Source organism: Leuresthes tenuis, unplaced genomic scaffold (assembly GCF_036924035.1).
Source record: "Leuresthes tenuis unplaced genomic scaffold, fLeuTen1.0.hap1 SCAF_19, whole genome shotgun sequence".
Classification (NCBI taxonomy): domain Eukaryota; kingdom Metazoa; phylum Chordata; class Actinopteri; order Atheriniformes; family Atherinopsidae; genus Leuresthes; species Leuresthes tenuis.
In genome coordinates, this window is record NW_027325373.1 from 10,089,086 (window position 1) to 10,103,010 (window position 13,925).

General features: G+C 40.0%; 1 protein-coding gene across 6 annotated transcripts in view; it reads left to right on the top strand.

Annotated features, from left to right (window-relative positions):
* strbp (spermatid perinuclear RNA binding protein) overlaps nt 1-13,925 on the top strand; it is a 175,055-nt gene that overhangs the window by 40,825 nt on the left and 120,305 nt on the right. For all 6 annotated transcript variants that reach the window (XR_011909093.1, XM_072372483.1, XM_072372481.1 and 3 more), the window contains 7 exons: nt 2,738-3,000; nt 4,038-4,206; nt 6,371-6,623; nt 10,791-10,918; nt 11,749-11,844; nt 12,289-12,400; nt 12,949-13,046. Coding sequence is in view for 5 of the 6 variants with exons in the window: in XM_072372483.1 (XP_072228584.1) it covers nt 2,738-3,000; nt 4,038-4,206; nt 6,371-6,623; nt 10,791-10,918; nt 11,749-11,844; nt 12,289-12,400; nt 12,949-13,046 (1,119 nt within the window). In the remaining variant the exon portion in view is untranslated. The remainder of the gene's footprint in view (nt 1-2,737; nt 3,001-4,037; nt 4,207-6,370; nt 6,624-10,790; nt 10,919-11,748; nt 11,845-12,288; nt 12,401-12,948; nt 13,047-13,925) is intronic.

Sequence of the window (13,925 nt, forward strand, 5' to 3'; positions counted from 1 at the left end):
AATTAAAACCTTTGTAATTTAGACATTTTCTTTTTTTTCATTTTCACTGCAGACCAAAATTCATATCTTTACGATGGTGGGGAAACTTCAATATAGGAAAAAAAAGCTATAACCCCCTTTAAATTATTTTTTTTTATTTATCAATCGCAGACATTTCAAGGCAGTGAGGAAGAAAAATTGAAGATATTGATCCTCAAAACTGCAGTGACTTCAAATTTCCGAGTGCAACAGAAGTGATGCCACTGCTTACCACATGAACACTGAGGGGTTAACATGAAACACTGTTGAGACTGTTTCACAAGTGTTTCAGTTTTTAATTGCTCATTCAAAAATAACTTAAGTGGTGAGCTTTCACAACTAGTTGCAATAAATTCTCAATGTAGTTGTCCTAATTTAGGTTAGATTGGTTAGTACCTAAACAGTGAGACTTGTTGATAGGCTCTAAAATAACAATTTAACCCTCAATTTAACATTTGGCTTGTAAACCACCATCTACTGAAATGTGCCATATGAAAGGATGGGAACAATAGACACAAAGGTCAGTGCGAGAGATTTACTTTTCGTCCTGAGCACAGTTTGTTCTGATAATGCACTGCGTGATAATTTAATGTTTTTTTCACTGGCTTTGCAATAGATTAATGAAAATCAATTGAAAACAGGATTTACATGCAGACCGACTGACTCATGTCAAACAAGACGATGCTTGTGTTGGTGACTCCAGTTATGACGTGATAAAAAGGATTTCTATAGAGTTCAACACTTGTATATTCTTCCAGGGTATCTAAATTCACTCCATGTCTCTCCAGTTAGCCTCGACAAAGTGTTGGAGAATCACAGTGAGCCTCTGTGGAAATGGAGTGTGTAGCTCTGCCAAATGTTCTTGCGACACTCTACATACTGAGCTACACGGGCTGTGAGGCTGCAATTATTGTGCAGAGCTTGTTCTCCATGCTGTTAATAGCTTTATCTCACTCACTCTAGTGAAAGAGAATGTCACCAGTTCAATTAGGATTGGATGGAGTGTGTATTATGTATTTGTGTGTTTGTGTTTGGTGTGTGTGTGTATATACAATATGTACTTGTATTACTCATTTTGTGGGGACCTTCATTTGTTTACACGGTCATGCGGACTTGCTTCCCATTGGGGAAGACCTCGTACATTAAATTACGATTTTTCGAATGAAGACTTGATTTAAGGTTGGGGTCATCTTACAGGGAATCACAGTAAGTCAAGGTTATGTCCCCATGTTATGTTGGTGTGTGTGCACCAGTGGTCCTTGGATTTTAAGTAGATTGATAGTAGCACTCAAACTCCACCACTCTGTAAAGGTCATCTCTCTTCTTTGTATGTGTGCATGTTGGCTATATTCACTGGTGTAGGGTTCTAAGTACATTTGTGTGTGTGTGTAGTGGTGAATCGAGGCAAATGTGGGTCTTGGAGATAAGCATGTCTATTCTGTGGCCTGGCAGGAGCACCTTCCTCATTTTGAACTGTGCACCTCAGGTTGACCAGCATAAACTGATAACTTTTGCTGTTAAAGAATGAATTTCTTCTTCTGGTCCAGGTTACAAAGAAACATGTTTATATGTAACAATGAGAACAGTTGGGCAAAAAGCAAATAAAGCAAATAAAGGAATAATAAAAAAAGGGAAGTCCGTGATCAAGGCAGTGAGGAAGAACAGTTGAAGATATTGATCCTCAAAGCTGCTGTGACTTTAATTTTCAAAGTGCAACAGAAGTGATGTTGCTGCTTACCACATGAACGCTGAAGGATCAACATGAAATGTTGTTATAACTTTTAATTACCAGTTTAACAAGTGTTTCTGTTTTTAGTTATGCACTAAAAAATCATTTTAAGTGGTGAGCTTTCACAACCAGTTGCAATGAATTCTCAATGTCGTTACCTAATTTAAGTTGGATTGTTTAGTACCTAAACAGTGAGACTTGTAGATAGGCTCTAAGATAACAAAGCCTTCTTAATTTAACACATTGCTTGTAAACCACCATCCACTGAAATGTGTCATTTGAAAGGATGGAAACAAGAGACATGAATTTTCCACAGTATATTAATCTATAATAAGCAGAGGGTCTCGTATGGATGTTATTTGGTGCAAGATTCTAATCGCCAAAGCCACAGTTCCACCTGCTCCTCTCCTTTGTCTCTTTACTTTTATTTGGCCTCCACTCCCACAACTGCTTTTATCCTTTTTCCTTTTTAAAGACCCTGGACTATGCTTATAACCCTACCCTGATGTTATCTATTTTGAACCCTCTCAAGTCTGATGGCAAGCTCTTTCTATTTCCTGTCATCTACTCCCCCTGTGCTACCCCCATCTGATGCCTCGCACCTGGTGTCCTTCTCCCATGGTTTTTCCTTGATGTACCTCTTGGAGAGTAGGAGGGAGAAAATGAGAAAGACTGAAGAGCTGACACGAATTCCCAAGGCCAAAATGTCTGATTGAATTAGGACAGGTGGTGTGATGTATTTCTGATAGCTGTGTGTAAATGTGCATCCGTTTATGTGTGTCAGGGTCTGTGACATTAAATGGGATCTGTCAAAGAGCTTAGAATTGATTCTTCCTATAAAAAGAGATAAATGGTATGTGAGTAAGAAAGCAACAAGCTTTCCTGCACAAACTACACAGCACTTGCAGACACACTTTTCTTTTTTCCTTGTTATGGTATGGGAACGTACTATAAGGGATCTCTAACTGATTTCTAATTTTTTTCTTTCAGAGGGCCTTCCGATCCTTTAGTAACGATGACCGCCACGTCATGGCGAAGCACTCCACCATCTACCCCTCCTCTCAGGAGCTAGAGGCTGTTCAGACTCTGGTATCCACTGTCGAGGGCGCCCTCAAAAATGTCTCTGATTGGCTGGATCAGACCAAGAGCAACATCCACAACCAGCTTGAAAGCCAGCCAGCAGACAGCACAGAGGAGGATAATCCTTGTGACGAGCCCAGCAAAGAAGCTGAGGAATCCAGTCACTGCTACAGGTAAACAGATGATGCATGGTGGGTCTCCAAAAAAAAAAGATTGATATATTTTCTAACTTCATGTCTAAAACCAAATACTACTACACCAAACTATTTTTATTATTATTATTTATTGAGCTGATTGAGATATGATAAAACTGCTTTCCAGTGCTAATGAAACATACTATTTAACAGGGAATATTAGACTCTTTGTGAGCTGTTTTTTGGGGGGGGTTATCATTTGATTAAAGGTGTAGGAGGACCATCAGGCAGTCCTACTCTCAACAGTGGGTTTGTTCCTGGGGATGTTTCTTGGCTGGGAGAAATTACTTGTCTTGTCACCCGAAGTTCCACCTGTTTGACTCTTAACTGAATGCATGAATGAGACGGTTCAATCTCTGAATATTTGGAATGACGAGCCAATGTTATACTTATCAGCTATCTGACAATAAACCTACATTACACACTGAGATGTATTAGTTATTTTTACCCCAAAAAGATGCCATTCATGAGTATACTGGAGCAAAAATTCTACAAGGAACTGGTTGCAGGCAAAAGGTTTTGCTTTTCGGTAAATCAATGCCATCTCTGGACATACTCAGTCTGCACGGTTGGCTGTCTTCATGAATCTTTTTATTAACAGTTCACTACTTCTTATTGAAGTGGTGAATCACACTGTCTGATCTTATTTGTGGTGTTAACTGAAACTTTGTATTTTAATCCCTTCACCAGGCTGTCAGAAAGTCAGTCATTATGCTGAGCAAATGAGGTTTGGAACTCCTTTGGATTAGACCTGTTGACTCGGAATGTGATTTTATTTACTAGATGCAACATGAAATTGTCAGATGATTAAAGGATTTTGTGTGGAATTACACATTTCTGTCAATGTCACGGTGTAATTTGCTGTAATATCCTGAAAGCGACAGTCAGCAAAGATTATATTGGGAAATTATATCTTTGGACTTTTGTCATTTGTCAATTAGAATGTACACTTACTAAAAGTTTAAACCCATGAAAGAAGAAAAGTCGCTAATGCTTTTTTTCCTCTTTTTAATCAGGGAGTCCAGCAGCGGTGGCGAGCTGTGTGGAGTGATGAGGATCGGTCTGGTCGCCAAAGGACTCTTGATCAAAGGCGACATGGACCTGGAGCTGGTGTTGATGTGCAGAGATAAACCCACGCAGACACTGCTGGACACTGTCTGTCACAATTTACCCACACAGATCCAGGTTAGAGACATGCACAGACCCACACATACGCAAAGACATGCATACCAGCATAAACTTCACACCTGCTTCACTTGTGCTTTCTTTCCCACACTTGCTTGTGAAAATGCTGTTATCACACACATTTGAATCTTAGCATGAATTAAATCTACAGTGACGGCAGAGTCGGGCCAAATTCAGTGCAAGATAGTACTTCTTTTATTTCATTGTCCTCTTAAATGTTGGAAGATAAGATATTTGAATAAGAGCTCATATCTAACAGGCATTTCTGTTTGAATTGGCCAGCTCTTGCTGTGCTGTGCACATGAGTGTGTAGAGAAAGATTGTGGGTGTTACTGTGAGCATAAGTAGGCAAGAGAGAGCAATATCGTCAAGTGTGAAGGTGGGCGTTGTAATGTCAGCGTGTCACATCTCCTCATTAACAAATCGTGGCTTTGAACTGAGGCTCCTGATATTCATATTTGTTTTTTTTGTGTGTGCATGTTTTTTTTAGATGCTGTGACTTTGAGCTCTATACTTGTTTTATGTTTCATAATCTAGCAATTAATCTTTTTTATATCCTGCTATGGATTACATCCCCTGTAAATCTTTTAAAATCCCCTTTTACTAAAAATGCATTTTTAACCCTATTAAAACATCTATAAAACTTTTTTTTTTCTGCAAAATCAGCAGTCAATGCTGTGTCAGATTATTTCTGCTTTGAATCTCCAGAGCACCCCCTACATCCTCAGAAAAAATAGGTCAGACAGTCCGACTGTTCTGAGTTGACTATTTTTAGGATCCAGTCCTGACTACTTGCAAATGAGCTGTACTGGGTTGTACAGCTAAGTTGCATGGGATTTTTAATGATGAGCTAAAAGTTAACACACGCTAGGTGGAGAAGACCAAACTCAAGCAAAGAGCTGGCTTTCAGCCAGCTAAGTGGGCGGCGGGAACTGGGAGCTGGTCTAGAAGCTAGCCAACTTAGGTTTGCTTGTCCGATAGTTCAAAAGCAACAATCTCGGCTGAGACCTAACCTGGAGCCAATCTAGCTATTCCGGGTGCACGGCTGGAAACTTGGGCAGACAGGCCAGGATTTCCGGGGCTGTGAGCTGGCCGAGTGAGCTAAGCTCCAATGAGCAGTTCCCTATGATAGGATTCCCACAGGTCAGGAGATCCCAGCTCATTTGAGTGCTAAGACGAGAACTCTTGAGTTTGCCAAGCCAGCGGCCAAATGAGCCGAGACCTCCAAGCTGCGGGCTCCCTCAGCAGTGACCTGTTTTCTAGCTTTACTTGCTGCTTAAGCCAGAAGCTTGATAGCCTCAGCTCTTACCTTTCTAACATGTTGAACGCTTTAGAAAATGAACAGCCTCAGATATTTTCACAAGCAACTGATCTGCTATAATACTCAGCTGCTGTTGGGTGGAGCTGTGGGTGTGGCCAATAAGCAAATTGATAGGTCCCCTATCAATAAATGAGGAAAAATGTGAAGAGTCAGAACCAAGCAATCTTAAGACCATAGAGACTTTTGTTGTTTTTTTGTGGAAAAAAATTCAGCTGGAAAGAGACTTGATATTGTCAATATAATATAGCCAGCTGAATTTTAGCAATGAGTAAATACCTCTTTGCTTGGAAAGTATATAGCAATAACTATAAAAACTGGGACCCTTCCGGCCATCTACAACAGATAAAACACTGCCCTCAGCCACAGTCATTGTAATGTATTCTTATAGGAGGAAAGAGAGTGTACTATAGATGCCTGCATTTGACTGTGAAGGTTAAAGTGCGCTTATTTGTTTGTGTATTAAATGTACTTTGTGTTCTAACATTCTGCATGTCAGTCTTGACCTCATCTGTAATTGATTACTTGAGAGGATTAGAGCTTCCAACAGATTTCATCCTCAAGTTCTGTATGAAATTGTTCCCTGATAATTTGACAATCCATACCTGGTTGGATCTAATTAGCTTTTTATTTGAGTATTTGAAGATTTACTATCCTTTTAACCTGAAATAGCCCTGCTTTGAAATAACAGAAAATATTGTTTCTCCATGGCAGATCAGTTTGTCTCACATTTACTTCATGTATATATGAAGCCATAGTAGAACCTGATACATTTTGCATTTTCACTGAGCCGTGTTGTGACACTTGGCCTCTAACCACTGGCTTGCGTCTGTTAACACACCACAGAAGCTGACAGAGGAGAAATATGAGGTCACAAGCTCTTTGCCCGAGGCAGCCATCTTGGTACAAACTACAACAGAGCCCAAACTCACTTTGAAGATTACCCTCACCTCACCAGCCATGAAGGAAGACGACGATGAGGAAGAGGAAGAAGAGGAGGAGGAGGAAGAAGAGGAGCTGGAGAATGGGGAGGAAGGAGAAGAGGCAGAGGAGCCTGTGGAGGAAGAAGAGGAGGAGCAGGGAAAGGAAAATGGTCAAGGTAGGAAAAATGAGATGGGAAGGTAGCTCCAGTTTTTCTCCATTTCTCAGACAGTGCACACGCAAGCAAAAGAATTTTGTGTTAAATTTGTGTATGTTATTACAGAACTCAATTGTCTTTGTTCTGAAACAGAGGTTTGACCTTATTATCTGATGCCAACACAAGATAAGACAGGAAGAGGCAGAGGTATAGTATTCATACTGTATAAATGTTCAAGTAGTACTGAAGAAGTAAACCCTTCCTTCAAGTAGAGTATCAATGTAACTATTGGAAATTACTGCTTGCGTTATGGGTAACTTATTCAATAAAAGAAAAGTTACTCAACTTTAATTTTACCAATGCAATATAACCACAGATGATCTTTCTTAAAGTTAAAGAACGTACAGCTGCTTTTTTTTGCCGCTGTCAAAAGTGATTGTTCAAACTGTCATCTTTTCTGATTCGGTAACCTCGTACCGATACATATATAGAACATTCCAAGTCTGTAGCTCGCAAGAATGTTGTATGAGAATAGTACTTGAGTAACATTTGATTTTTGTAGCACACAAAAGTAGAGTCACTTAGTGCTCACAGTAACCAAAGATGTCAGAGTATTTTCATAAACAAATTGCTACTAATACAAACCATAAATAAATACAGACAATTTGCCTCTTGGTTAAAAAAAAATTATCAGCAGCTGACTGTTATGTAACAGAAGCAAATTGAGTGGTCCTTTTAAAGTAATAAGGATTTTGAAGTCAACCTTGTATTTCACCAGAGAGTATTATTAGAGCGCCATAAAGTCTCTGTGGGTAAATGTGCTGTGAAATTTGAAGGGGCATATTACACCCTTTTTACATAAGCTGAAGCAATTTTCGAGATCTTAAATGATCGTTTATGACAGCATATACGGTAAATAGCCTGATAGCTCACACTAGCACATGCAGCAAACCAAACCGATGGAGCTAATACCCTTCTGGCAATTTTATTCTCAAAAATCTATGTTTTCCTTTGTCTGTAGTTTGGCTACAGACAGCTGGTGTACATTTCTGTGTTAGGCACATCTTATCGGGAGTCATGTGTCAAGCTGGCCCACGTTGTTAAAAAAAAATGCGCTACAGAATGTAACAGACAGTCGTCAAGTTCCTTTGTCACATATTGCTCCTTGAACGCTTAGCTTCACTTTTGGTCCACTCCTCTGTTTTTTGTGTTAGTCTTTAGAGGCTAAAAATAAGAACTGCTTATATGAACTACTTTTCAGTGAAGTAGTAAGTTTATTTTGGTAAAGGTGGAGTCACTCATGGTGCATTCAGTGACAAAGGGGACATTTTTGGACTGGGGGAAAAAAAAACACAGACTAGAAGTCAGATATCCTGGACATGATGTGGCATCTTGTATAAGCAAGAATACAGTGAGACGCACTAGTCACAACACGAGAATAAACAGTGGAAAGTTTGTACTAGGATGTTGGAAGAGGATATTTAGTTTTACAATATTTCTAATGTGAAAAAAAGCAATAGTTATTTCTGAAAGTTGTATTATCAGCATACTGTATTAAGAACAGCAGTAAACACATACTGTATTAAGAACAGCAGTAAACACATACTGTATTAAGAACAGCAGTAAACACATAAATAAGCTTCCACAGTGAAGTGATGACAAATATACTGAAAAAGTGAACAGAAGAAACGCTTCTTTCTTACAGTTTAATGTTATTGCAGGTGTTGCCAAATTAAGCCTTGCTGCAATGCAGTGTGGTTACTTAATGGTAGAGGATAGCACTGCTGGAAAGCCAAGCTCCAACAATGAAAAAGACAGTAAGATCAAAGATGCGCTATGTTATGTGTAAGCCTATGTAGGTGTAACCACTTTTCCACTATAAACAAAGTATTTTTTTCATGAGGGAGTTGCAGAAGGATGTAACACAAGTAGATCTGAAATCAGCAAACTTTAAAAATTTAATAGAAATTAATAAAAATTGATTAAAGTAGCACTGTGAATGTATACATATGCTGCTACAATACGTTTACCTTAAATGAAAGCAGAAATTTATTACATGTAACCGATTGTTAAGTTGACATAATGAGGAATTGTCTGGTGTTCAGTCTGCTAACAGGAACTGGTTCTAATTAGTTGTGGGTAGCTTGGGAAAGCAAGGCCAGCAGGCCAGTGAAATCAATAACTAAGCTGCAGCAAGCTGCCCATCCATCCTGTGGCTCCCATCCAACTAGACACTCGGCTCTCAGAGAAAGATGAGAGATAGCACGAAGGTGAGCTGTACATCATTCCACAAGCCTCGGCAAGAAGAAGAGCACTGCTCATATTTTTCCTCACACACACCAAAAGAAAAACGCAAGCTTGCTCATAGGTTCACGCCGCTGCAACCGAGAGAACCCATATACACGGGATCATATTTTGCAGCTGATGGATAGACATACCTGTCATACTGGATATCTAATCACTCAGACCCTGTCTGTTAGAATATGATCCCCATAAATCTAATATTTTTGGTGCATTAACACGCACATCAGCAAGCACAAACACCAAAGGAGCTGTCAAGTGTTCTTCCCTTGTCCCAACATTATTGTCATGGATTTACACACAAATATATGCAGCAATAACAAGCACGTACAGTACAAAACACTTGAGTTAATTCAAATCATGTATGCTGTAATCAGTGTCAGGTAATCGATAGAAAAATCTAACATGGTGTTTTTTTTACTTGGTAATGTTTTTACTTCTACTTCACTTACCTTGCATACTGCACACAGCTGAGCTCCGTAGGCATATGTACTGCTGGCATGCTTTGTGTCGTCACAGAGGCTGGGCGGAACAGAAAATTAGAGGAGACATTATAACAAAAAGGATCCTTTTTTTTTTTTAACAGACTTGGGGGACAGGAGGGCATCAGTAACACAGAGGGAGATTTTAACGTTAAGATGAAGCAGCCGGCAGAGAGTTTGAGCTCACTATGACAGACATTTACATAAATATTAGCTGCTAGAAACAGAACTAGAAACACTGCATTTTATAGATGATGTCAAATAGATGCTTTTAGGCTGCCACACACCTTCGATATTTCAAATGAGTTTTGAGGAAAGGATATTCTTTTTACATGAAAGCATATAATGGCAGTAGTTGTATTTCCAGTAAAAAGTAAATGGTTCTTTATTTTATGCATAATACGCTGTCTGTGGAAGCTCCACTCATTCATACACAACTGCGTTTGATTCACTTTGCCTTGCAGATGCCCATCAATCATAAACTTTGTGCTGATCTTCAAGTAGGAGAATAACTCAACTAGTCTAATATGTTGGGTAGCGTGAAGCAAACGCACTCATACACAGAAGTGTAAGAATGCTCCTCTTTAACCGCAACGCTCTGACTAAACCCTGCCTTGATCCCTCCTATGTTGTGTTTGTCTCAGATTGGGTCAAACAATCTTCGATTTTTATATTTTCTTGTCAGCTCTACTTTAGGAGCACTTGATTGTGTGTTTGCCCAGAGAGGTTGTTGACTGGCTTTCTCTGCACCACTTCTTTCTGAGTCTGTGAAATCAAGTGCACCTTAAGTAATCCAGAAGAAAAACAAGCTCCTGTTTTGACTCCTGCCTGGTGCAGACTGGATCAAAATTACCTTCAAATACAAAGGAGAGATTGATTTATATCGCAGGGCACAATGAAACGACTGTTCCTACAGCGCCCTCCCACTGTAAATCAAACACTCCTTAGGTATTTGTTAAGTGTATGTCTCTGAGGAGCTCTCCATCCCACAAAGTTGCATCTTTCCTTGTGACACTGGTTGCTTTCCCCTTCACTGATTTGTTTGCAATAAGATCGACATAAACTACTAGCACATATTTTTATGGGAAAGACAGTGATGCACTTTCGCATTCCACCTTCTATAAGATTGATTTAAAATCAATTTAAGGAAGCCTTTAAGAGCACTCCTCACAGATCTGTGAACTCTAGAGTGAGCACTTTCAACAAGGAGAGAACAACTTTATGGCATGAAAAGCACCTTGTATGTACCAAATATCCATGCATGTGTGTGTGTATGTATGCTCTCATGCACACTTTCAAGCATGTCTGGGTACATTCACACATGCAGTCTTCAAACACACACACTCAGACATGATGTGTGTGTGTTTCACGTTCTCTATATTGGGTTGTTATTGTTTTGTGGCAGTGTTGGGTGCTGCTGCGGAGAGAGTGGAGGCTGAGGAGGAGGAGGAGGAGGAGGAGGAGGGGGAGGTGCTGGATAGACACAGATGTCTGTTGGCCCTGGCAGCGCTGCGACACGCCAAATGGTTCCAGGTCGGCACCCACTCACTTCCTGTCTTCGTGCCTGATGCTTATTGTAGCCTGACGATTTACCCAGAGGATACACTTAGTTTCTGCTTATGCTGCAGTGCCTATTATGCTCACTCTGTGTGACGTAGGTGTAAAGTTATACAGTTTACATAAATTTGATCGTATATCAAATGTTGAAACAAGTACATCTACACTTCAGTTTGCAGGATGTTCTAAAACATCGTGAGCAAAAACTACCAGACATTTCATCAGTTCTCAGAATATTTTCATATCCTTCTTCATTCTCTGTGTATTTCTGCTGTACAAACTGTCCCTTTCCACCTTCTATACATGAACTAGAAAAGGGTGAATGTAAGGAATATCGTAAGGCTACAAAAGCAATGGTTGATACTTGTTTTTTCTTTTTGGCTATTGTGTGAACCTGCCTGCTTTGTACAGTATGTCAGTGCTTCCCTTTGATTCTCCTCTCATACCCTTCCCCATCTATCTCCCAACTCGCTTACTTTACTGACAGAGAAAAAATGTCAGGAAGGGAAATCGCATACGAGAATATGTGTTTGTTCTGAGGACAGAGATCAAAAGAAAATAAATAAATAGACTTTTAGTAAAATAGATTCAATGGGTTTAGTGTGGGGAGCTCATGCAAAGTCACATTATTATGATAGTGGCATTGTGCTGTAAAGCAGGTTGCTATCTGTATATGTTTACAAAAGTGCCACTCCTCCTTTGCTCAAATGTTCCCTTCCTTCCGCTCTTTGTTCAACCTTCCCTCTTGCCTCCCTCCATCCTTCCCTCTTCTTCCCTCTCCATCGATCCCCCTTTCTTTCTCTCAGGCTCGAGTGAACGGACTTAAGTCCTGTGTTATCGTTCTCAGGATACTAAGAGACATGTGCAATAGACACCTTGTCTGGGAACCTCTGAAGGGATGGGTGAGTCTCTCGTTGTATTTGTCTCTATTTGAGTATTCGTAATGTGAAGTGATCGGAAAGGGTTCAGCCTCCTTGAATATTTGTTTGTTTTATTATGCTCATGGGTGGCATAATATGCCAGTACTGATAACATTTTTTTTATTATTCTTGATTTGTGTGATTGATTTGTCAAACAAAATGCTAAACCCATGATGAGCAAAGTTTGACAATGATAATAATAATTATAGAATATTAGCTCTGTCTTGCACGTTATATTATTCTGAAATATCTAATATATTATGAGGACAGATTGGTCGTATTTGAGGTGTAAATTATTTGGTTAAAACTTTTTTGTTGCCTCTGTAGTGTCAGCTCACAGTTCTGTATAAAATGTTTCCGGTCATTTTGATTTTTACATAGAAGTTAGTTTTGTATTGAGGGTTTTCACATCTAAATTTCTCGCAGCCCTTAGAGCTCATATGTGAGAAGGCCATTGCAACCTGCAACAGACCTCTCGGGGCAGGAGAAGCCCTGCGTCGGGTCATGGAGTGTCTGGCTTCAGGCATACTGCTACCAGGTAGGATGGCAAAGTTTTTAGAATCATCCAATTTACACGTATTTTATCCATTGTAAATGGTGGTGACCGGAGTTAAAGAACATGTTCAGTTTGGTCAGATGAACAGATTCATTGGGGCTGTGCTTGGCACATGTCTAGGCTGTTAGTGCTCAAGACATTATCAATGACCCCACAGAGCACAGCTGTCTGAGGAGGTCACTATTTAACTTAATTAGACCCAGCTGTGAATAGCCTCTTTGCAAAATGTTGTCCATTCCTTGGGGAAATATTTTGCGAGTTTTGTTGTATTTCATGCTACAAATTCAGTTTTGATCAAAAAGTCAAACACATGTTAAGTTCTTATTGTAGAGAGAAGGCAGAGTAGGTATTTAAAAACAAGTGTGAACAAAATAAAAACGACTCCTGTCAAATTTTCCCAAATTTTGTCATCGTCAGGACCTCCAGCATCACTTATATCATGACACTGACGGCCTAGTACATGTTGCTCGGCTGCAGGGTCGGTGCTAAAAGTAACAACAACTTTGTGTGTGTGTGTTTCACTTTCCCAGGTGGCCCAGGTCTACATGATCCATGTGAGAAAGAGCCTACAGACACTTTAGCTAATATGACCGACCAGCAGGCTGAGGCTGTTACCTACAGCGCACAGGTACACACACATACGCGCACACACAATGCAGCTTAGAGACGGAGTTGTTATCCTCCAGCCCCACTCCCTCTGAGCTGTCACTGTGGGAAGATGTAAGCAACATGACTATTAGCAGACAGGGAGACATATACACACACGCTCATGATTGTGCTTGTGTGTCTCAAGAAAGAGATGTGTGGTGCTGCATTTTAAAGATTGGTGTGGGGAACTATTGTCATTGCAAGCCATAAATCCATCTCTGACACCCTGAGGATGGTGTTTGTGTGCATGCACTCTATGTGCACATATCGTCTGGTCTTTCTTCACACGCACACTCGACCGAGCAGGGCAGCCTCTGAGCCGCTTGGCTTAGTGAATCCCGCCGTCCATTTCCTTTGAAGGCAGCCTGAACGAGGCTGGAATGTCAATGGGGATAATTGTATTGGAACAGATACAAGAGCAGATAGGAGAGAGGGAGCTGTTCTGTCAATGAGCTACACCAGGCGTCATGAATATGTGACACACTCTACTACCCTAATAGATTTAATTTAGTTTAGCCAGTGTCTGCTATTTTGTTATCTTTTGGCATATCTCTTAATGCAAAGATACTCCTGTTTAAGGCATTCTGCTGATGTCATTCATCTTAAATGGGAAGAAAAATAAATGCAGGCCCTGTTATCTTTTACTACTTTTGTGTGTGTCACAATAACAAGCTGTAATATGGTTTCCTAAAGAGAAAAATGTCCTATCGTTGAAGAGCTTCTTTTCTAGAAAGAAGATCCATCACAGTAAGGCTGTAAAATCTGAATATCTGGCGGCCTGTCCTTTTTTTGTCACGGTTGTATGTAACACAGGGCAATGTTTTGACTCAAAGTAAGAAATTACAGTATGAAAACGGGT